This window comes from Hoplias malabaricus, chromosome Y (assembly GCF_029633855.1).
Source record: "Hoplias malabaricus isolate fHopMal1 chromosome Y, fHopMal1.hap1, whole genome shotgun sequence".
In the NCBI taxonomy this organism is placed as follows: Eukaryota; Metazoa; Chordata; class Actinopteri; order Characiformes; family Erythrinidae; genus Hoplias; species Hoplias malabaricus.
In genome coordinates, this window is record NC_089820.1 from 19,204,851 (window position 1) to 19,232,442 (window position 27,592).

Here is a 27,592-nt window from a genome sequence, read left to right on the forward strand (position 1 = left end):
TTACAGCACTGTCCTGAAATTAGTGTGGGGGGAGGGGATGGTTTCCTACCTGCCTCTAGAAGTTACATAGTGCACTTACTGGAGTGTTCACCCCAAAGTAGCAACAACATAGGCCCTATTGTCTTCAATTTAGCTCCATGGAAAATCACAATAATTTTGAAGGTGTAATTTTACGGTAAAAAATACTAGTGTTGCTTTAAAGATAAACAAAGAACAGGAATGAAACAACCTCTCAACCTGTGAAACAGCAGCACAGATTTAAATTAGTGCCATATTCAATAACTTCACTGGCTAAAGTCTAAGGGTGACAACAAAGGGTTAAAAAGTACATACCAAGAATCACCACTTTGGCAAAGGAAGAGAAGCCACTCTCATCTGTCAGACTAACTATCTGTGCTCCTCCCTCCACCTCGCTGAGATAGATGAAGAAGACCTCTTGACCTTCTGGCTCCTGGTCATCCAAGATGAAAAGACTGACCTCTGCCTCTCTCTGCCCCTCCAGCAGAGTCACTATCTGAGACTCCAGAGTAAAGTCCTCTCCCTCTTTGGCCCAGGTCAGGTTGCGTTCACGGAGGAACGGAGCTGTGTCCAGCCCTGGAGCCACAAGGCCTCCAGCATACGCCCGAACCCTGACGCTGACCACACCCGTCTGCCCCACCGTCCTACGCACCCTTAGCATCACCTTCTGAGGTGTTGCCCCCTCCTGGCCATCTTCAGACGTGTTGACCAACGAAGGGCCGATGCTCAAATATCCACTCACCGCATCATTAGCGAGAATAGTAATGGTAGAAACACTGCTTTCTGGAATGATCCGTGGACGAGCGCTGGGTGAAGGTAAGCTAGCGCTAAGAACACGTACGTCTGTCAGATTCACATAAAACGTCTCATTACTCTCCGTCACAGTGTCGTCCAGAATTGATACACGAATGGCACTTGTCATCTGGTGGCCATCAAACAGCAGTTGACCATCATGCATCTGAGTATAATCTTCACCAGGAGTGGCGCTGCCTGGCCACGTCTTGTAGAACAGCTGGGTGCGATTACTACGGAAACCATAGAGCCGCTGGACATAGAGCGTAATGGTCCGTATGTCCTCCTCAACCACCAGATGCTGAGATTCAGGTGAGAATCGATACAAGCCCAATGGCTCCACTTCCGCCACTGTGTAACCAGACCTGAGCCCAACACAGAAACCAAAAACATGGGTCAAAATATTTAATGAAGGAGAAATACAGTACTCTGCAGATATCAGAGACCAATACATTCAACTTGAGGTCAAAGCTACTAAATACAAGCTGTTTGCTTTTCAGAATCAGGTAAAGAGCAGAATATTTGAAAGAAAATGACACTTATAATTAAACTATATATCACACAAAATTTCATAGCATTTCCCAATCTTCTACATGGTCTCCACCAAATCTTGGAGTGTTTTTATGAGCCCCATTTTCTCAATAATTTAATATATTTTAAAACTCCAAGCACTTACTCACTTCAGAAATACCTTCACAAAAATATAAATCTTGTATTTAATAACCATTCTGAGCAAAAACAATTGAAAGGATTGCTTTACAAAGTATAATTATCTTATTGCCTTATCTACCATTAAAGGGACAACTGGGCTGTCATTACCTGAGTCTGGCTCCCCCTGCTGATTTGGACTCCGCACTGGTCAGATAAACAGCATGAGCAACAGGCTCAGTTATATTATACGCAGCAGAGAGGGGAACAATTTTACTCCTCTGGCCATGAGACAGGGTCAGTGTGCCTACAGACAATGTGTGGTCAGTATACAGCTCTTAACTTTTGACAGTCATGAAATTAATTACAATGTGATTGTAATTATAGTGTTATTTTACTTATTATTGACTTTAAAACAAAACTACGTAACTGACAAAACAGGCGTATGGAGTGGATACCATGCTAATGCTAAACTATACCCGTATAAACATGTATGTGGGAGTGTAATGTGTCTAACCTGATCTGGGAGTGACTGCTCCTGACTGATAGCCTGATGGATTCTGACCAGGAGGGAATCCAGCTCTCCACTGAATGTCCACGTCTCCATACAAACCTGTTCTGGTCACTACAGCCTCACACTGGCCACTGACCACATCAGAAACGTGCAGAGCCAGCGAAGCAAAGCCAACCTAAACACAGAGGGTTCAACATATTCACTGGATGAAATCTTTAGTGAATTATGATTTTAAAGTTTTTACAGAATGTATAACATGTAGAGGCTAAAAATGGTGTTTATATATTTATTATGAAATTGGAAGCATATATTGCATGTTTTGTTTATCATAAAACGGGAATAATTTTGGTTACACTTTATTTGGATGGTCCCCTGTGCCTTGAGCTTAATGATAAAGTCAGGGTTAGGTTTAGGGATAGATTTAAAACGATCTTTCACATTCAACTTCAAGTTCAGATGCCGTTAATAAATATTTAGTCGAATGATACTTGAAGATGCAGTGCGCATCTACAGTAGACCATCCATATAAAGTGTTACCATCATTTTGTAGTGCTGTCTATTTTTCAGAGCCAATATCCATCCAGCCATCTGTCATGTGTGATTGTAGTGCCCTCTGGTGGTTATTGTTTGAGTGCTTTTCACCAAGTTTCATCAGGAATCTGACCTCAGCATTAGCAGCCTCCTCAGGCACAGACACTACAGCTGTTCTGGCTTCCAGCTGCACGCGCGGAGGAGAACTAAGGAGAGCTCCTATCAGAGTCGCATTCACCAACTCCACTGTGATGTTAAAACCTGTTACAAAGAACACCTGCAAAGGCAAAAAGACAAATCTTATGATGAGTTCATGTTTTTAAATCTAGAAAAAAGACTAAGGCTACCGTAAAGAGGTGGGAATCTCAGGTGCTTGTGTGTAAGACCATGACCTCAGTGGTGTACAAAGACAATTCCAAATATCAGAAAGAACTCTTGGAATGGTCCATTAAAGGAACATTTTCACAAATCACTGTGATGTTTCAGTGACCTGTAATAGGGAGAATAGGGCCTCTGTCATTACTACTCCAGGCTCAGCTCTGCAGAATCTAAACTATGTAACATTAGGAGGAGTAATTGTTGGGGGAGCCCAGGAACAGATATACCAGATCTTACCTACTGTTCCTTTAATGCAACTGTAAGTGCCACTTGGTTTGACATTTTGTTCCCTCAAAAAAATAAACTGGACACGAACCTCCAACACATTTTCGACCCTATATACTCCTTTGAAGCCTCATTTCTACAAGACAAATTTAAAAAACAATGAGAGATGTGTGTACCAACCTGTGTGCTGATTGGCACGGTGACACTAGCGGCCCTCTCTCCATCCCTGACCAGGATGCTCCCGGTAGATCTGTCCTCAGTGAAGCTCTGTCCAGGTGTGGGGTAACTGATCCTGTACACAACACTGACATTACCAAAAGCCCCTGCCAGTCTGCTGATGTTCAGAGCCAGATGTCTGCTGCGGTCTGTGGCATTAATGACCAGTGCCTGCTGTTGTGGAGGAAGGGAGAACACTCCATGAGGCTCGTCGTTGGCGCGGACTCTGAGCCGGGTGCTGCTGCGGTCCAAATCAAGCTCGGCTCCACCCTCCACCGCACTCAGTCGGACAGTGTAGACCTCCTCCAGCTCAGGGACAGTATCAGGCAGCAGCGTGAGGATTACCTCCCCCACACGCTGACCGGCCTGGATGATGGTGGACCCGTGGAAAATTGCAAAGTCCCCAGCCATGTCTGAGTCACTCAGGATTTCCCAGAACACCTGTGGAGCGGACGCAGAATGAGAAAGTTCTGTTAAGGCCGACATACTGTACAGATGTGTGCACCGCTAGTCGGTTACATGCTTTGTTGCTTTTTTAAATGACACGCTTAATAAGACATTTTTCTGCAAAACTTTTATTTATTTACCAAATGAAATATATTGGAAAAACTGTAAAAATTCAAATGTACCAACATCTCTCAACATGTAAATGTGAATGGATTTCTAAACTGCTGCACTCTGAATGGAAGGTCATAAATAAAGGTGTTTCCTGTGTAAATATGAATTCTAGTATTGACTGTCAAGCCTTTGTCCGTGTCTCATATATAATCCTGCCCCCTCATTATGTTTCAGGTGTCCCTTGTCGTTGTGTTATATTTAACTTCCTTTGTGTGACTCCTCAAAAACACACGTTGGTAAGTTGATTGGTGACTTAAAAGTGACCGTGTGTGTGTGTTTTGCCCTGTGAAGGAGTGGCGCCTTGCACCCAATAATTCCAGGTAGGCTCTGGACCCACCGTGACCCTGAATTAGATAAGCGGTTACAGATGGATGGATGTGTGACTCCTTCTTGGTTGGACATTCCACCTTTAGTTTGCTTTCTACAGTCTGTCTGTTACTCATTCCCTTTAAGTCAGTCTTTGTATCTCTCTCGTCTCAGGTTGTTTGTGTCTTTAGTCTGTTTAGCTTTCTCTGTCTGTTTAGTTCCCTCTGTTTATGTTTGTCTGTTTAGCTTTCTGTGTTCAGGTTTATTCTGTTTAGCTTCTTTGTCTAGGCCCCTGTTAAGCTCTGTCCTTCTGTTAAAGTCTCTCTGTCTTGGTCTTTCTTTGTTTCAGTATCCTGTCTCATTATCCTAGTCTGTCTCTGTTTTGTTATCTTTTGTAGAAATAAAAGTATTGTGTTTTAACAAGTGTGTCCGCCTCCGTCAGTCCGCCCCGTGTTCCTGCCACAGATGGCATCTTATTTTCCATAAATGTTTAAAATATGGCCTGACACAATCTGCAAGTTTAAGAAGTTTACAATGCTGTTATATTATAGATACAGTAGATACAAATGAGGTGTTTTTGCATTGTAGTTTCCATGTATATTCTCTAAAGACTGGGAGTAGAAAGGTATATTCATTTTATGATGATACAGTATGTTTCTCTGTTGAAGTGAGTCCTAGTTCTTTTTTTGTATGGTACAACTTATACCTTAAATTGGAGGTGTGCGTGTCTGTATGTGTGTTCCTGTCTGTGCTCTTACAGTGATGTTGCCCATGACTCCCTCTCTGCGTGTGATGAGGAGGGAGATGTTGAGTGGACCCTCACTGTCGGCAGGCTCGCTGTAAACTCGCTCCCTCAGATCCTGCTCTGTGAACTGCACTATACCATTCGGGTCACCGAACTTTAAAATCTGTCAGTAAAGAATATGAATCAAATATTTACGTAATTGATTTAAGCAGTTAATAACATATGGAACAATATAAATCGCAGGGCTAAACCAAAATATTAATGAATGTTCAAGGGTAATAAAATCCACTTAATACTCTTAGGAGCCTGCTATTAACCGACCCTGAGTGTGACCGAGCCGGCTCTCGGGTCGATGTCCATCTCCCCAGACTGGACGGCGAGTCTGATCACAAAGGTTTCCTCCACCTCCACCTCGCCATGGGGCAGAATCCGCAGCTCGATGACTTGAGTGCCCCCCTCTCCATCTCTGAAATGGAACGATCCATTCACGGGTTCACCAAAATCTGTGTTTGCAGATGGTAAAACCTCGTTTGAATTGGGACCTAGTATGTTCCATGTTATCTGAGGGAGAGCAACCATATTCCACAGTTAGCATGCTTCACATTACCACACCAAGGCACACATCAGAAAGTGCTAAAGTCATAGTCAGGCATCTACTGTGGTTAAAAGATCCTTTTGTGGTTCTTTTATAATCCCTACTGCTGGCTTTTGAATTAAAAGCTCTACTAATAATCTGCAGGAGTGTGACATGCCTCAAAATTCCTTGACTGTAGCTTTAGAACAAAAGCAGACAAGAAACAAAAATTTACTCCCACAGTTACTGTCAAAACATAAGATGGAATTTTCAAAGTTCAAACTGCATTTAGATTAGATAAACACTTGGGTAAAGATTTTTATGGGCAAATTTTTGCATTTCTTTTGATCCATTCATTACTTTTGTGTTACAAAAAACAACAAAAAATTTATGTGATTTTTATTAAATATATTATTAAAGATGCACTCTTGACAAAATGCAATAATTTATCTTCCTTTATCCGTTGTAATCATGGCTACTCACTTTGAAAGTAGTGCCTTTACAGTAGTCTCTAGAGTAAGAATTCTACTTTTAAACCCACAAGGACCCTCTTCTGATTATATATCTTGAAAGAAGAACATTTGGAATGACTACTTTTTGTAAGAAGCACACAGGTGTTGGCCATTTTGACCACTACAGGGCTAATTCTTCATTTAAATAATTCCCTTAAAAGGAATAATAAATAAATAAACAAACATAATAACATTATCCGACCAATTCAGGTTAATACTAATGCTAACTGCATGCTAATGCTATTGCATCAGTGTCAAAAATGTATGTTTTGCACATTACAATGTTGTTAATATTATATGGAATTGGCTACAGAGTGTCATCATTGGGGATTTAATTCAGGCAAAATACTTGGAAAAAAAAATAAATAAATAAATACAATAAATAAAAATATTATAAACTTAGCCTAACCGCCACCACCCTTTCATTAAAATGACAGGTCATCCTTCCAGTCCTCATAAGTTGACTAATTTCTGGCCCCTATTATCACAGTCCTGGATGTATAAAGTACTGGAAAAATCCAGTAGAGATGTGTGCTTTTCCCAAATATTTTCCCCATATATGGAATACTAAGTGCATGGTGCGAAGCTGCAGATATTATGAGGTCATTGTCTAGACGGAGCTCACCGTGGCATCACCCACCAGACCCCCGACTCGCTCCAGCACCAGGGTGAGTCTTAGGGTGTTGTTGGGGTTGGGGATGGTGATTAGACTCTGGTTGATGAAGCGGACAGCTCCACTAGGTGAGTCGCTCTTAGCGATTGTGATCTGAGTGATAAGCTGAGCACCCAGAATAGCGCCCCCTGTTGCTGCAGTAAGCTGGATCTCAAACTTCTCATTATACTCCCTGTTACCATTAATGTAAAAAATTTGTACAGAGATTATTATTCACATGAATAACATTTCAACGTATTTGATTCAGGGTCAAATACTATACATCAGAGCTTTTCCAAATACTGCTCACCTGTCTAGATCATCCACTATGGTGATGTTGATATGGCTGAGGTTCTGGCCATGTGTGAAGGTGATGGACCCATTGGGCAAGATGTAGTCTAAGCCGGGCTGGGCAGTAATGCCTCTGGAGATGAAATCAGCAGTGACCTGCCCATAGGTACCCACTCTCCTCAGTACAGGAATAGAGAGAGTGCCAATGTCCTCTTCAACTGAGAACACGAATGAAGCAAATCATTAGCAATAGCAATACTCGGTCGATATTTATTCATCATATCATAGATCTAAATAGAGTCCTCAAGGCCGCCGTTGATAAGCAAACATCTGTACCAGTTATGTTTGTGTAAGAAGGGTGAAACTCCAGAATGCCCTCAATGTTGTCATTCTTCTGGATGGCGATCATGATGAAGGAGATATTGCCAATAGACGGAGGCTGATCAAGCTGCAGTCCCTGTTCCCTTATGGAAAAGTCCAGTGCACTGAGGGAAGCAGAGAAAGGTGGGCAATGATCACATATAACAGAAATAATAACCAAAAAACACAATTATATAATTTTTGTTTTCATCTTATACAGTGCATCCATCACAACTCAGTGTTCCAAGGCAGCAATATGTACAAATGAATCCTTGGGAAACAGTAAGTCACACAGTGTCAGTAAACACATAACAGAAAGAAGTGCTTACTACTCAGATGTTTTGATCACCAATTATCTACAATATATTCTCAACACAGGTGCAAAAATAATAAATCTAACTTGTCTTAAATTGTTACTGAACTGTCAATGTACTTAGAACATTCCAAGACCCCTGCTTTTTTACCTGCCATTGAGGAGCTGCACTTGAGTGATGTTGAGGTAGAATTCCTCTGGTCCTTCTGCGAGAGAATCATCCAGGATCTTCAGGGAGATGACTCTGAAAACATCTCCTGGGCCAAACAGCAGTCTGCCTGATGACTGTTCGAAATCTAGACCACTCACTGCACTGCGACCCTCTGTGTGGTAGCTGACCCACACACTGCCGAGCAGCCCCATGCTTCGCACCACTGTAACGTTCACCTGGGGTACACAACACAAGACATTAGCTGGATCAGCTGTTTAGAGGTTTATCTGTACTTCTCATGTTGTTTCTGTCCATACGTTACTTTTAACAACACTCTTGGCATACAAGTTTTTTTTATCATTAATTATCATATCATTATCAATAATAGAGTTTGGTAGGGCGGCACGGTGGTGCAGCAGGTAGTGTCGCAGTCACACATCTCCAGGGACCTGGAGGTTGTGGGTTTGATTCCCGCTCCGGGTGACTGTCTGTGAGGAGTTGGTGTGTTCTCCCCGTGTCCGCGTGGGTTTCCTCCGGGTGCTCCGGTTTCCTCCAACAGTCCAAAAACACACGTTGGTAGGTGGATTGGCGACTCAACAGTGTCCGTTTGTGTGAGTGAAAGTGTGAGTTGCCCTGTGAAGGACTGGCGGCCCCTCCAGGGTGTATTCCTGCCTTGCGCCCAATGATTCCAGGGAGGCTCTGAACCCACCGCGACCCTGAATTGGATAAGCGGTTACAGATAACGGATGGATGGAGTTTGGTAGTGTATTTATATGTGAAATTGCATTCTAATGTTTTTAAACCATCTCTCCACATACCTATGCATAAGTACATGCCAATGTTAAAGCTTTAGCCCTAACATTTAAAGACAATGTACATAAAGGGATGTAGAATGCATAATGTGTGTTTACTAAAGATATGAACCTACCATTTTTTCTTTTTTATTAAAAAGTAATTCAGTAAAAATATTTGTTAGCGATTTCCTACCATAGTAACCGCACTACATTAGTCTTTTCTTTGACACTGAAATGGCTCTGTGCACTGCCAATATTTTTCAAAGTTTTACTATAATCCCATCATGTGAAACAATCACCATAACACAGGGCTACACAGTCTTTGGCTGTAAATCAAAAAACATAAACCAAGACAAAGTCCAGACCCGGATAGCGGATACTAACAGGGATTCAATGGCAGCAGACAAAACCACTGCTTTCAAAAGGTTTCAAATGATTTTTCCAGTCCACCCCATGTGAGTCGCAAGCAAGATTGGCCCCATGTGCGGTAGATGCAGTGTTATGGATTAAAAAGGCGTCCCTTACTGATCTGTCCTCCTCTGTGGCACTGAGAGTCGACTGGGAGAAGGAGAAGAGGCCATAAGGCAAGTCACTCGCTGCAATGGTGATGGTGGCACGGTGTCTGCCGGGGCTGATCTCTGAACCAGGCGTCAGGGACACGAGACTCAACTCGTACACCCTCCGCTCCTCCGGGATTTCATCATCCAGTGCCTAGGACAGGAAAGATATTTATGACTTTATATGGAAAAGATACATCTTGGCACAAAATCTCATTTACATAATTTACCCCCAAATCTATTTTGGAGTCTGAGGTTTGCTTCTGTCGTTCTGCATTCAAACCACATCCTGCTCATTTGATTAAGGTCAGCTCTAGTGGGTTTTGTGTATTTATAGAAAAGACTTGGGTGAAGATTGATGTCTAGTGTTTGTTAGCAGTCTTAGCATGTTGCTCTAGTGATACACTAATGAAACCACTTGGCTGAAGACAACATCAAGGTTGATTCTCTTTCTGTAAAGTTGCTCCAGACCGGTCAGTTTCTTTCCATGTCTCTAAGTGAAGGCACTTTAAAGTAACTGAATTAACTAATTACTAGGGGTTAATAAGGCCAATTGACAAATATACCAAGGTTCCCAAACCAAACCTTGTACCAAATTGTAATGCCAGTGGTGTAATTTAAATAGTATTTAATTTTAAACCTATTTAGTCTACGTTTAAGTTTAATCTGAGTCTGGAAAACTGGCCCATAAAGTTCAACTTTACAGAATTATATCAAACATGCATAAAGGCTGATTTCTTGTTCTGACAGACTCAACTTACCTTAAGCTGAATGGTGGCTGCAGACTGGCGATCTCTCATGAGAACCCTGCCTGAGGTCTCCAAAAACTCATCAGCTACCACTGGAGTAATGTTCCAGTATATCTCAATTTCACCAAAAATGCCTGGGCCCCTCACAAGACTGTAACATATAACACACACAGACCGCACAATAATTACTGGATATTCGCCCAATTAATGAACCAACAACACCAATAAAACCACAACAAAGAAAATCTAGAAATGAATGTTAAACCTGATCAAAACTGTGCCATTGTAAGTGCCTTGAGGTTCTCCAATAAGGACATTCCTGGACGAGTCAGCTATACCCACAATTCCTAGAGCTCCACGATCAGCTCTAATCACCACTGTGGCAATGTCTAATGTAGAGAAGCAATGAAAGATTGAGGTATTTTCAATAAACAATTTTTTATGTATTTCTTAATGTGATAAAAACAATAAATGCTTTAATAGTCCCTGCTTGATTACTCTTTAATAACTAACAAATACACACATTTCAAAGCTTCAGAAAGTACAGTTAAATGTTACAAAATGAAAAAAATATTTTAATAAAGTTGAGACACATTCTTTATATGTCACTTAGAAATGTTTAAATAAACAAAAACTAACAAAATTGAAAAGCTACTCATGATTTGATAATGATTCTTCAAAAGACAGCTCAAACGTTGGCAATACACACTAAACAAAAGCTAACAGAGTTGAAAACCTTGGTATAGTTGTTAAAAAAGTGACTGACTTCTTGTTGGATCAATGACAGCCTCATTTTCTGCAGACAGAAGCTGGACAGTGAATCTCTCTTCACCCTCTAGCACAGCATCAGCCAAAGCCTGGATCATCAAAGTCTTCCTAGACTCCGTCTGGAAATACCACAGAAGTCTGTATTAGATTTACGGCTTTAATAATTTCATTTCACTTCAACTGATTCAGGCAGATACATTATAAAATACACCATTTGAATGCACTGTCAAATAGTGTCATGCTAGCATTTTTTACTTAACAAAAAGATGCCTTTGGAAATATCCAGTTTGCCGCTAATCATTTACCACCAACATTAAAATGCAACATAAGATATAAGCAGCAGTTCGTACTGCTGGGACTTTCACTTACCCCGTTAAAGACAAGAGTTCCATTATAAGGCTGTAAGTCGTCTCTTCCTTTTTGCTCAAGAAGCCAAATCAGATAGACTGTGCCAACACCCCCTGAACTCCTCACTACTGTTAGATTAGCCATAGAAGCAGGATCATCTGTAAACTGTGGCTCTGAGACAGTAAACTGGAGAACAGGAACATCATTTAAAAGGTTTGAATGAATCCCGACAGGGTGAGATAGTCTCTATATACATATATAAATATACCATTAGCTCTTGGAATCCAAAGCGACCCAACGGTGAATCATTGGCAGGAATATTGATCACAACAGAAGTGTCAGCTCCAAGTCGGGCTCCTCCAATCACACGAGTGAGCTTCACAAGGAAGGATTCCATGGGCTCAACAATGGTGTCGTCAATAATGGTGATCTCAATCATGGCACTTGTCTGCAAGAGCAGAAGGATTACTAATGCTATTACTATTTAATACATTTTAGAAATACCCAGTTAGTGTGTACACCAGTAATTGGTTTCTATCATATAAATACACAGGGGTTGGACAATGAAACTGAAACACCTGGTTTTAGACCACAGTAATTTATTAGTATGGTGTAGGGCCAATACAGCGTCAATTAGTCTTGGAATGACATATACAAGTCCTGCACAGTGGTCAGAGGGATTTTAAGCCATTCTTCTTGCAGGATAGTGGCCAGGTCTCTACGTGATGCTGGTGGAGGAAAACGTTTCCTGACTCGCTCCTCCAAAACACCCCAAAGTGGCCCAATAATATTTAGATCTGGTGACTGTGCAGGCCATGGGAGATGTTCAACTTCACTTTCATGTTCATCAAACTAATCTTTCACCAGTCTTGCTGTGTGTATTGGTGCATTGTCGTCCTGATACACGGCACCACCCGCCTTCAGGATACAATGTTTGAACCATTGGATGCACATGGTCTTACTGGTGCAATGTGCAATTAATGAAGATTGGCCTCCAGGCTGCTCCAATTTAGCCATGAAACCCCCCCACACTACAATGACAGGTGTTTCAGTTTCATTGTCTAACCCCTGTATGTAGTTTAAAAAGCAAAGCCTTTACTGATTATATGAAAATTGCTTGATCATTATACCAGTCGAGCTAGTCCAACAGTACGTGGGATAATTCTGCTATATTAAAATACATGTACAAAAGTTTCCTGCACATATAAAGCTACAGAGGTGTAAATATCAAGGCTGGCTAAAACAGATATTTTCAAGCTTTGATTATGGACAAATATTTCAAATATGTTTTCTACAACAGTTCTAAATATCTGTATATCCATACAGGAGCACTTCATAGATCTACCAGTACAGATTGCAGGCCACCTGTTTCTTTGAATATGATTTCGGTGGTCATTCTCTGCACTGCAGTGACACTGTCATGGTGGTGACAGTTATTGTGTTGTGCTGGTAGGAGTGAATCGGACATAGCAGCCCTCAGTTTGAAAATAGTTCACCCACCACGTCCAGTCGCGTCCACTAATAAAAGGCTAGAGGACGACAAACTCAAACTGTGCAGCAACAGATTAACTACTTCACATCTCTCTGACTTTACATCTACAAGGTGGACCAACAGTGAGTGGACATGAACCACCTGTACCAGCACAACAGGCATGAACACACCACCACCACAACGTCAGTGTCACTGCAGCGCCGAGAATGATCCACTTCCTGTGGGGTCCTGACCATTGAAGAACAGGTTGAAATGGGGGTGAGAAAGTATGCAGAGAAATTACAGACTGTAGTCCACCTGCTTCTCACCATGATAAAATGGACAACGAGTGTGTTTCTAATCCAGCGATTGCTCAATGTACATACAATAAAATGCTCTTTTTTAAAGGACTTAGCTTTGTAAGGAATATCAGTATGACTAAATAATACACAAGTAATCAATATGATTTTTTTTTTTACCTGTCCATCTTGAAAGGTCAGGTTGCCTGAAGATGGAGTGAAGTCTTCAGTGCTGGCGATGACAGACTGAGCTTCCCAGAACAACACGATCCTGTCATTCTTCCCAGCAAGCCTCACCACTGGCAGATAAAGCACGTTACCAGGTGGAGGAACCTCATGGCCAAAGACTACTCCAGAAACATCCTGAAAGTACGTATATCACTTATCCTTCATGATCCACAAGAAAGAATAAATGTAAATGCCACTAAGAAGGCCTTACCTTGGTAACGTTGAACTGAAAGACCCCTCTGGGCTCATCATTTTCTTGAATGATGACCTCTGCAATCTCCATCCCAGGCCTTCTGATGCTCGGTTGTCCTGCTCCAGTCTGACCTCCTAGCAGCTCCACACGAGTAATATTCACTAGAAAAGTCTCTGCTAATTCTGGAATGTCATCCTGTGAAGACACGTTAACAACGTTAAATACATTTAATACAAGTCTATATTTGCTCATATTCACACAGACTTCATTCAGGATGTCATGGTGTCATTGTATAAAATCCATGTTTAATTGATATTTACTCCAAACTCTTTTTCATCATTGTGAGTAATTGCTTAGCGTTAAACCATAGCTAAATTATGTGTTATGCAACTGAATAATTAGTTGATGTTTGCCAGCAGTTTGAGACATCACCAAGCACTCTCAGCCCAAACAAAACTCAGCATGAGGCTAGAGAAGGTAAAAATACCCAGGCCGCTGCAATTTACAGAAGCAAGAGCTATTTGAGGAGGAAACAGAGGATAGAAAGCAGGGTTTCAGCGGTCGTGGTGATAGCCATGTGTTGTTGGCCTGCACTGCAGGCAGCCTGCGGGCAAAAAGCCAGCTTGTCTGCTTAAGGACTCTAACAGAGCTTTGGTTACTCCCTCTGCTTAGCTTAGACGGCCTGAGTTGAACTGTGACACAGGATGGAGCAATGGAGGTCTACGACATGTACTCTTTGACTTACAAGGAATTAGAGTAGTTTCAGTTTGCATCCAGCCACAACAAACTGAAAGGTACTAAAAGGAATGTATCAGCTTATATGCATTTGTGGGTTTTGTGAGCATTTTAAATATACTTTGTGCACTAATTCAACATGATGGTGATAATATTGTATAATCTGATGCAGGGAAATGCTGCCTATATCTGTGGTTTATAAAAACGATAACATAACAAATGTCTTTTCCACGTCTGTGCAATGAAATGCCATAGAAATGAGTAGAACTGAAATGCAGTGAGGGGCATTTCTTTTAGACAGGAACACCCCAACAGCATAATAGCATATCTAATATTACACTGCTACTATTTAATACTGATTTATTGGTTATCACTTTAAAATAAAAGTGTAATTTCTTTTATTTAGTGCTTTCCATTATTTTTCAATGAAAAAGAAACATGAGTAGAACGTAGTCAAAAACAGCAAACACACAAAAACATGAATATGAACATTGGGGTGACAGTTCTCAAATTTATAAGCCCGTTGTATTGGGGTTGTTATATAGTGTCCATTTCCGCCAGTTACGTTCAACGGTGTTAATTTTGAGCCGCAGCAGGAATGTCAGTTTCTCCATTTTATAGATCTCTTCCATTATTTCCAACCAGTGTTTTACTTTTGGTGGCTCTTTTTTCATCAAGTTCTTTGTAATAACTTTCTTCACAGCCACAGTCATTATTTTAAAGATGTAGACATCCTCTTTTCGAATCACATCCTCTCGGATCATTCCAAGGTATAAAACCCTTGGGTCTCTTGGAACCTTATAACTGAAGACTCTATTATCCTCACCACCTCCGACCAAAATGGTTGTAATTTCTCACATGACCAAAAAATATGTATGTGATTGGGATTCATGTGATCACATTCTCTCCAGCATGGTTGATTTACTTTGATTTGTTTGCTTTTAATAAATGGTGTAATGAAATATCTTAAATGATTCCATCCAAATTCTCTCCAGCTTCTGGAGCTGGTGTGGAGCTGAGATCAAATGCCAATCACCCTCTGATATATCCAGTGGCATTACTTTTTCCCATTAAATTTTTGCATAGTATGAATTATTCACATTGCATTTTAGAAAGCATGTATAAAGTTTTGAAACAGTCTTGGAGGGCATCTCTTTATTTGAGTTCAGCATCATTTCCACTAGCCCGTTACAGCAGTCTAACATTTGTGATTTGTCATAAAAGTGTCTCAGCTGCAAATATCGAAACAAGTCTTTATTTTCTATTTTGAATTCTTTTTTAACCTTTTTAAATGACTTAAAAGTATTTGCCTCAGTCAAAGTACCTATTGCTGTTATGCCTCTTTCCGTCCACCTGCTAAAATAAAAGTGTAATTTCACATTAAAATGAATGCTATATGCCCTAATTCCTAGTGATGTCCATAATGTTAAAACTGAGGCTAGATACTTGTGATTGTCAGTGGGGTCAGGCTGCACATTCATTATTAAACATTAACCATCTGCCTTGCAACTGTCAGTAGAGGACTGGGTGTGATATTATAACGCTACATTTTAAACACAATTTCCAGAAAAGTTGTGAAAGTAGAACAAAGACAACATGTTAAAACATGTTTTTTGAGAAATATTTGAAATTGATGCCAGGAAAATGTTATAATACTGTGTTCCACCATCTCTTCTTTTAAAAAAATACTTTGAGAAGTGATCCTATTTCTTGCTTGATATAATATTTTAGGTATTCAAAAGCTCAGGTCTCCATTAGAGTTATTTTTCAGTTTCAATGGGTCTGAACTAATTAAATGTCTCTCTTTTTACTTTGGGACAATACTGTTGCAATCAGTGCAGAAAGTGGATACAATACAAAAAAATGAAATGAATGAAAAATACAAATGAAATACATGTGATCGACCTGTTTCCAATTTACCTAATTTGTTTATTTTGTAGCATTACACAATTTACCACTCTTTTATTCCCCATCCCAACATATTTCTGGCATCAAGTTCAAACTATGCTTATTTAATTTATATATACATTCTGTTTTAATTTAAATTTCATATAGCATTCCCTTTGGAAACAGGGTTTGAATTAAAGTGAGGGAATCGACTAGTTTGTGTATGCATGTCTAGACTTGTTCTGCAATATGAATACTCACTGGTAATATAGTGATGGTTACTAGGGCAACAGAAGCTTTCTCCATCATAATAACTGTAGCTTGTTTAGCCACATAGTCCTGACCCTCAGTGGCTTGATTGACTGTTGGCAATGACAGAGCTGGTCTAGTTGTGTAGTAGACCACCACATCCCCCGATGCCCCCTGATCTCTCACAATGCTCAGTGTGATATTGCTTGGGTTTCCTAAAAACAGTAAAAAATTCAAATCTATATTTTTAAGTTTCAAAAGTGTGAAATTAATCACTTTACAACAAACAAAGACAATAAGAAAGCATCCGAGCAAGTCTTTAACATAATTCTCTGCAATCGATTCATTAAAATTGCAGAAAAATGAAAGCCTGTAATTTTAGAGGTGGACTGCAGTTATGACGACTGATTATATGGCATTCAGACCCTTTTCATTGTTCAGGTTTGGCCGAAATGCTCAGACTCTGCAAATAGATGAATTACTTGGAGGTTCGGCTGTGATGAAGTACTGTGAGTCCAGGTGCCATCCAATTACTCCATATGGAGATCCATTTGCTTTAATGGTGAGCTCGGCTCTGTCTCGCTGTGGGTCAATCTGAGCTCTCCGAGGAGGATCCATGACCCCCACTGTGGTGACATCTGTCAGGGTGATGGTCACTTTCTCTGCCATTTCTGGAATGCTGTCAGCTAACACATTCAATGAGATGGTGGCCACAGCCTGACTCTCTGAAAAAGTCACCTAGAGGATGAAAAGAGATATAAAAAAGATATTTTATTTCCAACATTTAACTCTATGAGCTAACATTTATTAATACATAAGTTTTAAAAAACAATGCCACAGTTTTCATCTTTATGTTGCTTGACATTCAAATTGTTTTACACAAAAAAATTTAATAATTTATTGACCACTGGTGTTTAAACATTTTGTATTTTGTTTGCTGTTTTATGAAATGTAAGGGATGGGTAATATGTTATCATCATTAACACCATGGTGCATTGTAATCACTGTTTTTGTTAGCGCCCAAACAGACGTAAATAGATAGAGCTCAAAAGTATGACTGTCAGTGTCATCCAGGAGAAGCATTATAAACTGATTACTACTGAAATAAAGGAGAACATTATTACAATGCTATTATGTGTGTTTTCAGCCATGAACCCTCACCACTCCGGACGTGGGGAAAATATCCTCCAGACTGCCATTAGCTGCCCAGCGTACAGTCAGCCTGCCGAAGGTGCCCCTCCTCCTCTCCACACTGAGAGTGACAGGATTATCCCTCTCCAGCTCATCCACCTCCCTAGATAAAGAGCTCTGGGCAGAAACACAGATAGGTTAAATAGTAATTTAAAACATTCAAAAGGTATTTAAAGTGAGATTTATCTGAACATTTTTCTAGAAATTTACTGCAAATTTAGAGGAGTTTTTGAGTTCTGTTAAGCTTATATTATGCATGATCTGGAATGAAAAACGTAATACTGAAACCTGAAACTTTCTGCTGTCAAATTAGCCAATGGCAATTTGGGCCGTGCTGTATATTACAAAGGTGCGACACGGTGGTGCAGCAGATAGTGTCGCAGTCACACAGCTCCAGGGACAAGTCCTGCTCCGGGTGACTGTCTGTGAGGAGTTGGTGTGTTCTCCCTGTGTCTGTGTGGGTTTCCTCCGGGTGACGGTCTGTGAGGAGTGTGGTGTGTTCTCCCTGTGTCTGCGTGGGTTTCCTCCGGGTGACTGTCTGTGAGGAGTGTGGTGTGTTCTCCCTGTGCCTGTGTGGGTTTCCTCCGGGTGACTGTCTGTGAGGAGTGTGGTGTGTTCTCCCTGTGTCCGCGTGGGTTTCCTCCGGGTGACTGTCTGTGAGGAGTTTGGTGTGTTGTCCCTGTGTCTGCGTGGGGTTCCTCCGGGTGCTCCAGTTTCTTCCCACAGTCCAAAAACACATGTTGCTAGGTGGAATGGAGACTCAAAAGTGTCTGGAGGTGTGAGTGTGTGAGTGAATGCGTGTGTGTATGTGTGGCCCTGTGAGGGACTGGCGCCACCTCCTGGGTGTGTTCCTGATCCACTGTGACCCTGAACTGGATAAGTGGTTACAGACAATGAATGAATGAATGAATTTATATTACAACCTCAACAGCGCATTGTTTAAAGAGTTTATCCACAATAACAATATGTTTTCAAGACATTTTCATTGTAAAACAACTGTGAGAAACCTGTGCAAAGCCAATAATGCCATAGGCATCGTCATTTGCCAGGATGACCACAGTCACTTGACCACGACCACCAATCTCTGCCCCCCCTTTAGGATTCTTCAGACCCAGACGGAAACGTTCATCCTCTTCTGGCACCTCATCATTGATGATATTCACAGCAACTTCTAACTCACTGACTCCTGGCTGGAAGAACAGCTCACCAGATCTAAACAGGCAAATAAAATCGGGCACTTCTGGTCAAAACAGATTTTTTTTATGTTTGTTGTAGAGAATGCATGAAGTAATCATGCTGTAGGGAGTACATACCACCAAATATATTTTTTAAATAGTATGTTAAAAGCATCAAACAAGCACAGATAAGGCACAAAAATAAGACGTAGAGGTGTTAACTAACAAAGCATGAAATGGCTGGTGTATAAGGACTGATAAATGTGAGCACAGTTGACCAAGTTAAGGGTTTAATTACTATAAGTGCTGTAACAATATCTCATGCACATCAATTAATCACTTAATGTAAATATTAAATTAGAGGAACACTGAAATATCTAAATACAACTATTAAATCTTGATGAACAGAAAACTGAAAATTTGCTTGAGGTACTCTACCGAGGGATGAAGTCTGACTGGTTGGACATAGAGGTCAGTTCATATACGATGGAGTTGGATCCTCCTGTGGCTATAATCAGACTCTTTGTTGCATTAAGTGATTGGACAGACAGGTAGAGGAACTGCTGAGCCGGAGAGGTGCTCAGGACCTTCTTAAACTGGCTCAGATCAGACTTCCATGAATACAGAGCAGATCCATTCGTCCCAGCCAGAATCAGGTGCGCTAAACAACAAAGAGTGAGCAAGATTCCTAAGCAATTATCGCGCATTCCCTGACGGCTACAGACTTACGCAGTGACATTAGCCTTTCAAAATACAAACACAATTGTCCTATACAAACTGTAATAACGCATGTTTCGATGATATCAAAGCAATTGGTGGCATAATCATTACAAAAACATGAATATGACTGAATTATGAGTTTAATACTCTATCAACCCAAAACACTGAACCAAAAACAAGTGAATTTCATGGACAGCAGTATCTAAAAGTAAATTGTACACTGTATTATAATTTTTATATAATTCTAGTCGTTTTTACTGATTGTAGTGTAATTTCACACATAGGTGTGTACACAGTGTAATAAACCTGATAAAAGATGTGATAAAATGATCAGCATTTCTACTGTGAGAAAGCTGAGAAAATAAACCATGTTTACATACGTATGCCCGAGGTAGGAGTGAAAGCGTGGACTGAAGTCAAACCAGCGAATGGAATGGTCTGAGCTTGTCTGAAGAAGGTTTGCTGGGAACCCCATAAAAACACCTCACACACAGGACTTGGACCTTTAGCAAACAATGAAAGCACAGAGATTTAACATGGCTGGACAGTGTAGGAGTGCACAATCGCATGCCAACACCTACACACACACTGTATGAAGTGATGCTGTGGTTCAGAGCAGCACTATGCTGACACTCCTACTAGGAAAAGTCCCAAGATAAAATTATAAAGCTCTAGATTGGCTGTGGCAGCAGACCCAGGCCTGGCAGAGAAGCAGCCATTTACCACGCTTACGATCCACAGACGCATGTGTTGGCTTTGGTGCCTCTCTACAATTCACTGAAGCCTAAAAATGCATCGGAGCCGTTATGTCTGCTGTTGTGTGAGAACACAGTGCTTGTTGTGTGCACAGTGTGTTTGTACACCATCGTGAGCACACCATGCAGACTACAAACATAGAAAGTTCAGCTGGTCCACAAAGAACAGCCTACCATTAAACAGGCCTTGTTAGTTCTGGGTTTAATTTGCCATTAAATTACAGAGGAGGTACTTTTTTTCCCATTCATCTTTTGTAACCGCTTCTTCCTAATCAGGATCGTGGTGTGTTCAAAGGCTAACCAGCATCACTGGGTGCTATGCAGGAACACACCATGGACAGCGTGTCAGTTCACCTTAGTGCTAAACACACTCAGTCTCTTAAACATTCACACCTGTGGACAATTTTGAATAGCAAATCAATCTACAGGAAAGTGTGTTTGAATTGTGGGAGGAAACTGGGGCATCTGAAAGAAACCCAAGCAGAAACAAGGAGAACACAATTTCCGTCAGTGACCTAAGGCAAGTGTAGAACCCAGGACCCCAGGATCCTGGAGCTGTGGGGTAGGGACATTTCCGGTAGCTTCTGGTACCACAGTAAAGCCCCAGAGAATGAACTAAATTTGCGATTTAACCCTTTAACAAAGAGGCAAAGTTGCAGCACTTTCTGCCTGTTTATCTATACTTCACATTTCATAACATGCGTTCACAATGTTATCATTGCATTTATTTTGGTGTGTAAACAACATGACATACAAATGTCAAGAACTGTCATTCATTCATCTGTAACCCTTATCCAGTTCAAGGTCACGGTGGGTCCAGAGCCTACCAGGAATCATTGGGCGCAAGGCGGGAACACACCCTGGTGGGGGCGCCAGTCCTTCACAGGGCAACACACACACTCACACATACGGACACTCGAGTCGCCAATCCACCTACCAAAGTGTGTTTTTGGACTGTGGGAGGAAACCAGAGGAAACCCGGAGGAAACCCACGCGGACACATGGAGAACACACCAACTCCTCACAGACAGTCACCCGGAGCAGGAATTGAACCCACAACCTCCAGGTCCCTGGAGCTGTGTGACTGCGACACTACCTGCTGCTCCACCGTGCCGCCCAAGAACGGTCATATTCAAGATTAAAAACAGCGTTATGCCTCTTTTACATAGTTATAGTTTTTTTTTTCTCCCTGGTATTGACATTGTCCCCAACTACTCTGAGGGAGAACTACAGTGAGTTAAATGTTATAAGTCTATGCATGTATTTCTGAGAACACATAATGTAAAGTGAAAAACAAGATTACCTTCAGTGACTACTAGCAGGAATGTATCTCCTCCCAAATAAATGGATTGTACTTGTTTGACTTTAGCATTGACTGGCAGTGGCTGAGGATTCTGGAAGCTCCCGTTGCTCCACTGATAGATCAAACAGGCGGATGAAGCTCTGTTCCTGCAGGCCGCAAGGTACTGTTCATTTGCACTTGCTCGGGTGAAGGGTGAGAGAGTGGTAATGTTCTGCAGCTCCAGAGTATGAAGGAAGGTGAGTGAATTCCTAATCCACCCAAACACCTGCACAGAGAGAACATTGCTTAATATCTACAACAGCAGTTCATACATGAAAGCAGAAACTAAAGAATGCAAAAGACATATAGAGAAAACAATTAATCATTTTTACTTTTGCACACCAGAAATGTACACAGTATGGCCAAAGGTCTATAGACAACAATCACTAGTATCAGTAGGTTATTTATGTCCATTGCAAAACCACACCCTACTGTGGGACAGCTTTAAGACAAAGCCACCAGAGTATTTCAGATGTCTTGAATGGCATTTCATCACTCCAGAAAAAGCTGTCTTACAGCTGCACAGTCAGTGCAGGAGGGCTTCATATCCATCTAGCCCATGTTTGCCATTGAGCATGACGATTTTAAGTTGATATGCACTTGCTCCATAGTGCTTCATAGTACATGCATTACTTTAGAGAGTTTATACGTTTGAGTAACTGAACATCTGCGTCACACGTGAAGTGGTGTCTATAAACGTATGTGGTGTAATGTAGTATAATGTTCATTAGAGCTGTGCCATATTGTATCGTTCGCAATAATATCATCATTTTTAAAATGATAAAAAGTCAATATCGTGATATTCTCACTTGTTTACATAACATCATGCAGTTACCCATAATACGGCATACGTTCTATAAATGAGTCATTTAGCCACAGTGAAGTATGGTGGAAAGTGACTCATATTATATGTACAATAGACCATTTGATTATTATTATTATTATTATTATTATTATGAAAAATGCTATAATTACCATTAATATATATTAAATTTATTTAATTTAATATAATTATTATTAATGTAACATTTATTTTGTTGCGATAGTCTGTTCTGAAATTAATAAAAATATTTTTCAGTGTGTTGTAATATCATCAAGAATATCGTTATCGCCAAAACACACTGAAATATTGTGATATTATTTCAAGGCCATATCGCCCACCTCTAATGTTCATGTAGTGTAAACATGCACTCTCTAAAATGAAAGCTAACAACAGATTTAATACCGAAGGTAAATTTACTCTACCTCGTTTAAAGCAATGAAATATAGCTGAGATCCGACTGTGAAAGGCTTAATGTCATAACTTCCCACAGTCAACGTTTGCTCCTGGAAAAGAAACAGAATAATGAAAAGACTACAAAACACTATGACATCCACGCATTAACAGAGCAAGCCACGGGTCTTTTTTTAAAGCTAGTAATATTTTCACAGAGTTTTCTGAGTAAAAACAGAGAGGGAGTTATAGCTTGTGCATGGCAGAGAGAGAAAGAGGGCATAGATATAGTGACACTGATGGACTCACTAGAGTAAGATTGAGGTCAGGCTGGAGGCGAAACAGGCTGATGTTGGCAGCAGGCGACTCGGCGGTGTCTCCGTGGGACACTGCCACATAGGAGGTGCCATTTACGGTAAAACCCACACAAGAGGAGGGCCTCTGGACACTCACAAACTACAACGGCAAGAGACAAGAGACGCATGGACTTTTCTCATGTTTCTTTAAAACAACATTTATACTGGCTCTTCATACCAACATCTCCATTTTCATTTCTGTGAATTATTGATTAAGTAATAAGGAGAAAGTAAGGAAGACATCTGGAGCTAGTTTCCCCAAAAGAGCTGCAAGCGTTGAAATAATCAAAAAAAAATTTTTTTTTAAAAGGTTTTTAACCTGATACTGACCCTGCCATCTTAACTGGATCTATGAGGTAAAATGTATGGAAATGCCAAGTCAATGCTATTTAAAAAGTATAACGAATACATTTAATTTCCCTCCATATTCATACTTTAATTCCGAGCTCAAATGTCTGTGTATGGAATAAAATAAATCATTGTTACATAAATGAAATAGTAGCTTTTGTTTGTCTCGCAAGACTTATAGTTAATATGGAATGATTCTGATTAATTTCTTACCTCAACAGGTACAAACACTCCCTGCCAGCTGTAGAGAATGATCTGGTCCTGGACTGAGCTGCTGTTCAAGCTTCCAAGCCTCAGAACCAGAGCAGAATCTCCACTGGGCACAGAGCACCAGCCCACAGGCAGAGCGTCTCTGAAGCGCTGAGAAACAGCCAGGATTGGATTGTCTCCCTCTAATAAAACAATACAAAGTATATTTTAATACGCACCATACATTTTGCATTGTAAGGAATTTCTAAACACACATATTGCTATATTGCATTATGCTATATATTTTGTGTGTTTATATATATATATATATATATATATATATATATATTTTTTTTTTTTTCCATTTCCCTTTAGTTCAGTTAAGGGTTAAATTAAATAAATAAAACATGGTTCACTGCAAGCTTTATCAATTATAATAAAATACAATATTGTTGACATTATCATTGTGTATTAGTGTAATTTTCTTACTCATCCCAAAGGCTGTATCCGACTGTGTCTCAAACTCCACACTGACTGCAGAATCCAGTCCATTACTGCGAGACACTGTCAAATACACCGTACCTGCAGTCTCCTCTACGGTCAGAGAGCTCAAAGTTCTGAACACAAGCACATACAATGAGACCAATCAGCTGACTGTACTGCAAATTGACGTTTATTTTTGTGTTTTTACTACTGTGCAAAAGAAAACAGTTTAACACTGTAAATAAAGAAATACAGTAAAGAATTCTAATATGGATTAGAATGGATTGGTTCAGTTGGCTTTGTTCCCGACATCCTGACCCAATAACAGCAAAGTTCTCTTTAACGTGGATCATACCATGTTTTCATGTTTTAAAACACAGACAAGAATATTCTGTCTAAAACCACTGAACTCAATGTCCTATCAGGTCTGGACATATATTTCACTCCGATTAGCTGAGGCAGGTAGTGGATGATAAATATAAATAATGGACATTTGTTTTTTGGGGCTTTTTGTAAGTGCTAAAGCTAACCCACATTTAGTTTATTTGTATTTTCTCTAATATTCATGGTTTTTATTCAAACCTTAGTGCCCAGATCTCATGTTCTCAGATGTCTAAGCCCTGTACAGAGTACTGTGTATAGGTGTGTGTACCTGTTGCTGGATGGGGCTATTCTGAAGAGTCCAAGTGGAGCCTGGTTCTGCAGCACAGTGATGAAGGTCTGCGTGGGCTCTCCCAGTCGTGCTCCACCGGTGGGGTTGTACAGAGTCACCGTGAAGGTCTCATTCATTTCTGGCTCTGCATCCAAAACTGCCCAGATCTCTACAGTCTACATCATAGAATATCATTAAAATGACAGGGAGGAGAACGGGTTCTTTTAAGTAAGCTCCCGTCAGTCAAAAACATAGGAGATTAGGTGTTCAGACAAGTTTTTGCTGACCTTATATCTGACCCCATCCTCCAGAACTACAAAGCCCCCAGATGGTGTGAGGTCATCAGGGTAGAGTGTGCCATTGGCATCAGTAATGGAAAACTGGACAGTGACTGTGCCGAATATTCCCTGAGGTGGATTCCGAACAATGTAGAGAGTGGCCACACTCTGACCCAGACCAGACACTGAGGTGGGCTCCCTCAGCAGGAAGTGCTCACTGTTGTTGAAGGAAATGATGCCGTGGCCATCATCATTGGCCATGATGCTTACAGTTGCTATGGGACATGAGCACAGGGATGGTCTAACTTAGCTCATGCGTTGATGTTATTGCTGGGCATCTATTATCTTCTCACATGTAAACTAAATTAACCTTCTGTAGGATTTGTATTACTAACCTGTAGTGTTCTCGCCAAGCTCAAGACCTGATGAGGGATTTGTTAGAATGAGCTGAAACTTCTCATCACCTTCTGGAATGGGGTCATCCAAGATCAGCACCTCTACAAACTTATACCTCTCTCCATTGACAAAGTGGAGCATCTGCAAATGAATTATCACAGGGTTAATGGGTAATACAATTGTCTGTATATATATTTTTGCATCTGTATTGTTGTAGATATCATGACCACTGGGTTCTGTGGCATAATACCATTTTAAAAACACAGAAATTAGAGAAGATTATATCTGTTTTTGGTGTGAATTGTAAACGTCCAGTTGATACCAGGTGTGTTTGTAAGGAACAGATAGCAAAGTAAATGTATGTATCAGTAATTGTGTAGCTAGCTATTTACTTAACAGAAGTTAAATTCATAACCTGTTAAATAATTAAATACCTAATGGATAATATTAATAAATAATCATAATAGTGTCATAAAGTGCGTACAATGTGTCTGCTGTACACATGTAGAAGTATTATCAAATGCCATGAATGTCAATATACATGACTCACTGAAGCAGTAGCATTGTAATCCAGGCCCAACTGAGCCTCTAGATTTTGTGCATAGAAGAAGAGGGAGACATTTCCATAGGTTCCAGCATGACGATACGCCACCAAGGTTACAACTCCAATCGTCTCATTCACTTCATAACTACAGAGAAACAATAATGCCACATAACTGTTAACTTGTAGGCCAGCTCTGTGGCATCTATGAACATAAATTTTGACAGTAGTTTGTTTCATGAATTACTCTGTAGATGCACTTACTCTATGTTCTGCCAGCTGATGATTCCTCGGACCCCGTCATTAGCATTGATTCTAACCTCTGCTACCAAACCTAGAGTATCTGTTGACACATTAAATCCACAGCAGCAAACAATTATACTTCCTCACAATTCACACAGCGGCATTTCAGTATATCATTACAGTTTGGTGCACAAGCTACAGCACTAATAAACTAATACAGCTAGTATCTAAAGGAAACTAACACTGATCCATACTTTTGATTTATAGTCAATTACAGCACTAAAGAAAAGTTTCATTACCCTTCATTTACCTCATTCCCAGTCAAACCAGCATTAAGTTCAAGTTATTCATTATATCAGTAAAAAGATAACTCATTCAAACATACTAAAAGATAATAAAAGAGACAAAGGGACTGCTAAAGACTGCAAGAACAAAAATGTCTTCAGATAAACCTAACTTACAAGAAATCCAAAAGACGAGCTTTAATTTTTCTGTTTTGCAAAGATTTATGTGAGATCCAGAATGTATTCTAGGACCAACCTTGGAAATCTGTGTTATTTTGTGTTAAATGTATGTTTTTTTGTTTTTATTCTGAACACTGAAAATTAAAACTTGTAATTTATGGCTGTTTTACTGGAAATTAAGAAAAGAGTTTTACTAAATGCTATTCAAACAAGGTTGTGCTAATTTAAACCTGCTAACATTTTTGAGACTGCATCCATCAACAAATGTGCTCTACAAAGCAGACTGGAAGGCAGGCATTCTATGTACATCTTCTGATCGTATGCAAAAACACAAAGCACACCTGTATTGTTACCTTTTAGAGTATAGCGCACCTCTAGAGTGAAATGAATGAAGGAACAAAGAGAAAAAAGATGAAGGAAATCAGTGCTATACAAAAGAAAGAACAGGAAAAGAGGACATGCCAAAGAATGTGTTGTAGGAAATTAGGAAGGTGCAACAAAAATGTTCATTAGGCTGTACCTAGCTTAGTGGCAGTTGGGGCTGTACTTATCAAAACAGCTGATGTAATGTTGACCAGGAAAAATTCCTGCAGCTCAGGAATACTGTCCTGTTTAAAGGCAAACATCAACATGTCAGCACAATAAGAACTCCAAAAAAAATATCTGCTGTTCTGTTTAAGCATGCAACAATATTGTTATGCAATGATAAAGATAGTTTGACAGTGAAGGTAATTCTAAATTCTATATTTCTCAGATCAGTTTGAAGAACTGGCTAAACACGATTAGTTTAACTTCTGATTAGTTACTTACATCTATAATTGTAATTGGGATGGACACAGACGTTTGACCGTCCTGCATGACCACAGAACCTGAGTCGTACAGAAAGTCCTGACTGGGTTCGGCTAAAGCCCCCTCAACCTGCCTCAGGTCCTGTAGAGAGCCCTTCACTGTCTCATAGCTGATATTCACGGCTCCTGTGGGCAGAATCACAGCACTGAGCAACAGCAACATTCCTAAGATCTGCTTCTCAGGAGTGTAAAAATAATAAACGCATGATAATGCATCAGTCTCATGAACTCGGAATTGTGTAATAAATTCAAATGGATTCCAGCAACGTTCAGTAA

The 27,592-nt window shown here is 40.3% G+C and overlaps 1 protein-coding gene across 1 annotated transcript in view; it reads right to left on the reverse strand.

Annotated features, from left to right (window-relative positions):
• LOC136678381 (adhesion G-protein coupled receptor V1-like) overlaps nucleotides 1–27,592 on the reverse strand; it is a 155,781-nt gene that overhangs the window by 65,822 nt on the left and 62,367 nt on the right. The window contains exons 38-74 of the mRNA XM_066656433.1: nucleotides 27,279–27,442; nucleotides 26,989–27,076; nucleotides 26,026–26,104; nucleotides 25,771–25,909; nucleotides 25,220–25,361; nucleotides 24,834–25,099; nucleotides 24,547–24,722; nucleotides 23,901–24,028; nucleotides 23,436–23,614; nucleotides 22,828–22,974; nucleotides 22,551–22,631; nucleotides 21,267–21,531; nucleotides 19,589–19,711; nucleotides 18,927–19,149; nucleotides 18,321–18,525; nucleotides 17,284–17,430; nucleotides 16,605–16,860; nucleotides 16,135–16,337; nucleotides 13,270–13,446; nucleotides 13,011–13,193; nucleotides 11,329–11,508; nucleotides 11,082–11,246; nucleotides 10,711–10,831; nucleotides 10,210–10,333; nucleotides 9,957–10,095; nucleotides 9,164–9,349; nucleotides 7,845–8,080; nucleotides 7,357–7,505; nucleotides 7,040–7,238; nucleotides 6,703–6,922; nucleotides 5,313–5,552; nucleotides 5,005–5,154; nucleotides 3,287–3,763; nucleotides 2,637–2,780; nucleotides 1,976–2,147; nucleotides 1,630–1,765; nucleotides 334–1,175 (exon numbers count right to left, since the gene is read on the reverse strand). Coding sequence (XP_066512530.1) covers nucleotides 334–1,175; nucleotides 1,630–1,765; nucleotides 1,976–2,147; nucleotides 2,637–2,780; nucleotides 3,287–3,763; nucleotides 5,005–5,154; nucleotides 5,313–5,552; nucleotides 6,703–6,922; nucleotides 7,040–7,238; nucleotides 7,357–7,505; nucleotides 7,845–8,080; nucleotides 9,164–9,349; nucleotides 9,957–10,095; nucleotides 10,210–10,333; nucleotides 10,711–10,831; nucleotides 11,082–11,246; nucleotides 11,329–11,508; nucleotides 13,011–13,193; nucleotides 13,270–13,446; nucleotides 16,135–16,337; nucleotides 16,605–16,860; nucleotides 17,284–17,430; nucleotides 18,321–18,525; nucleotides 18,927–19,149; nucleotides 19,589–19,711; nucleotides 21,267–21,531; nucleotides 22,551–22,631; nucleotides 22,828–22,974; nucleotides 23,436–23,614; nucleotides 23,901–24,028; nucleotides 24,547–24,722; nucleotides 24,834–25,099; nucleotides 25,220–25,361; nucleotides 25,771–25,909; nucleotides 26,026–26,104; nucleotides 26,989–27,076; nucleotides 27,279–27,442 — 7,251 coding nt within the window. The remainder of the gene's footprint in view (nucleotides 1–333; nucleotides 1,176–1,629; nucleotides 1,766–1,975; nucleotides 2,148–2,636; nucleotides 2,781–3,286; nucleotides 3,764–5,004; nucleotides 5,155–5,312; nucleotides 5,553–6,702; nucleotides 6,923–7,039; nucleotides 7,239–7,356; nucleotides 7,506–7,844; nucleotides 8,081–9,163; nucleotides 9,350–9,956; nucleotides 10,096–10,209; nucleotides 10,334–10,710; nucleotides 10,832–11,081; nucleotides 11,247–11,328; nucleotides 11,509–13,010; nucleotides 13,194–13,269; nucleotides 13,447–16,134; nucleotides 16,338–16,604; nucleotides 16,861–17,283; nucleotides 17,431–18,320; nucleotides 18,526–18,926; nucleotides 19,150–19,588; nucleotides 19,712–21,266; nucleotides 21,532–22,550; nucleotides 22,632–22,827; nucleotides 22,975–23,435; nucleotides 23,615–23,900; nucleotides 24,029–24,546; nucleotides 24,723–24,833; nucleotides 25,100–25,219; nucleotides 25,362–25,770; nucleotides 25,910–26,025; nucleotides 26,105–26,988; nucleotides 27,077–27,278; nucleotides 27,443–27,592) is intronic.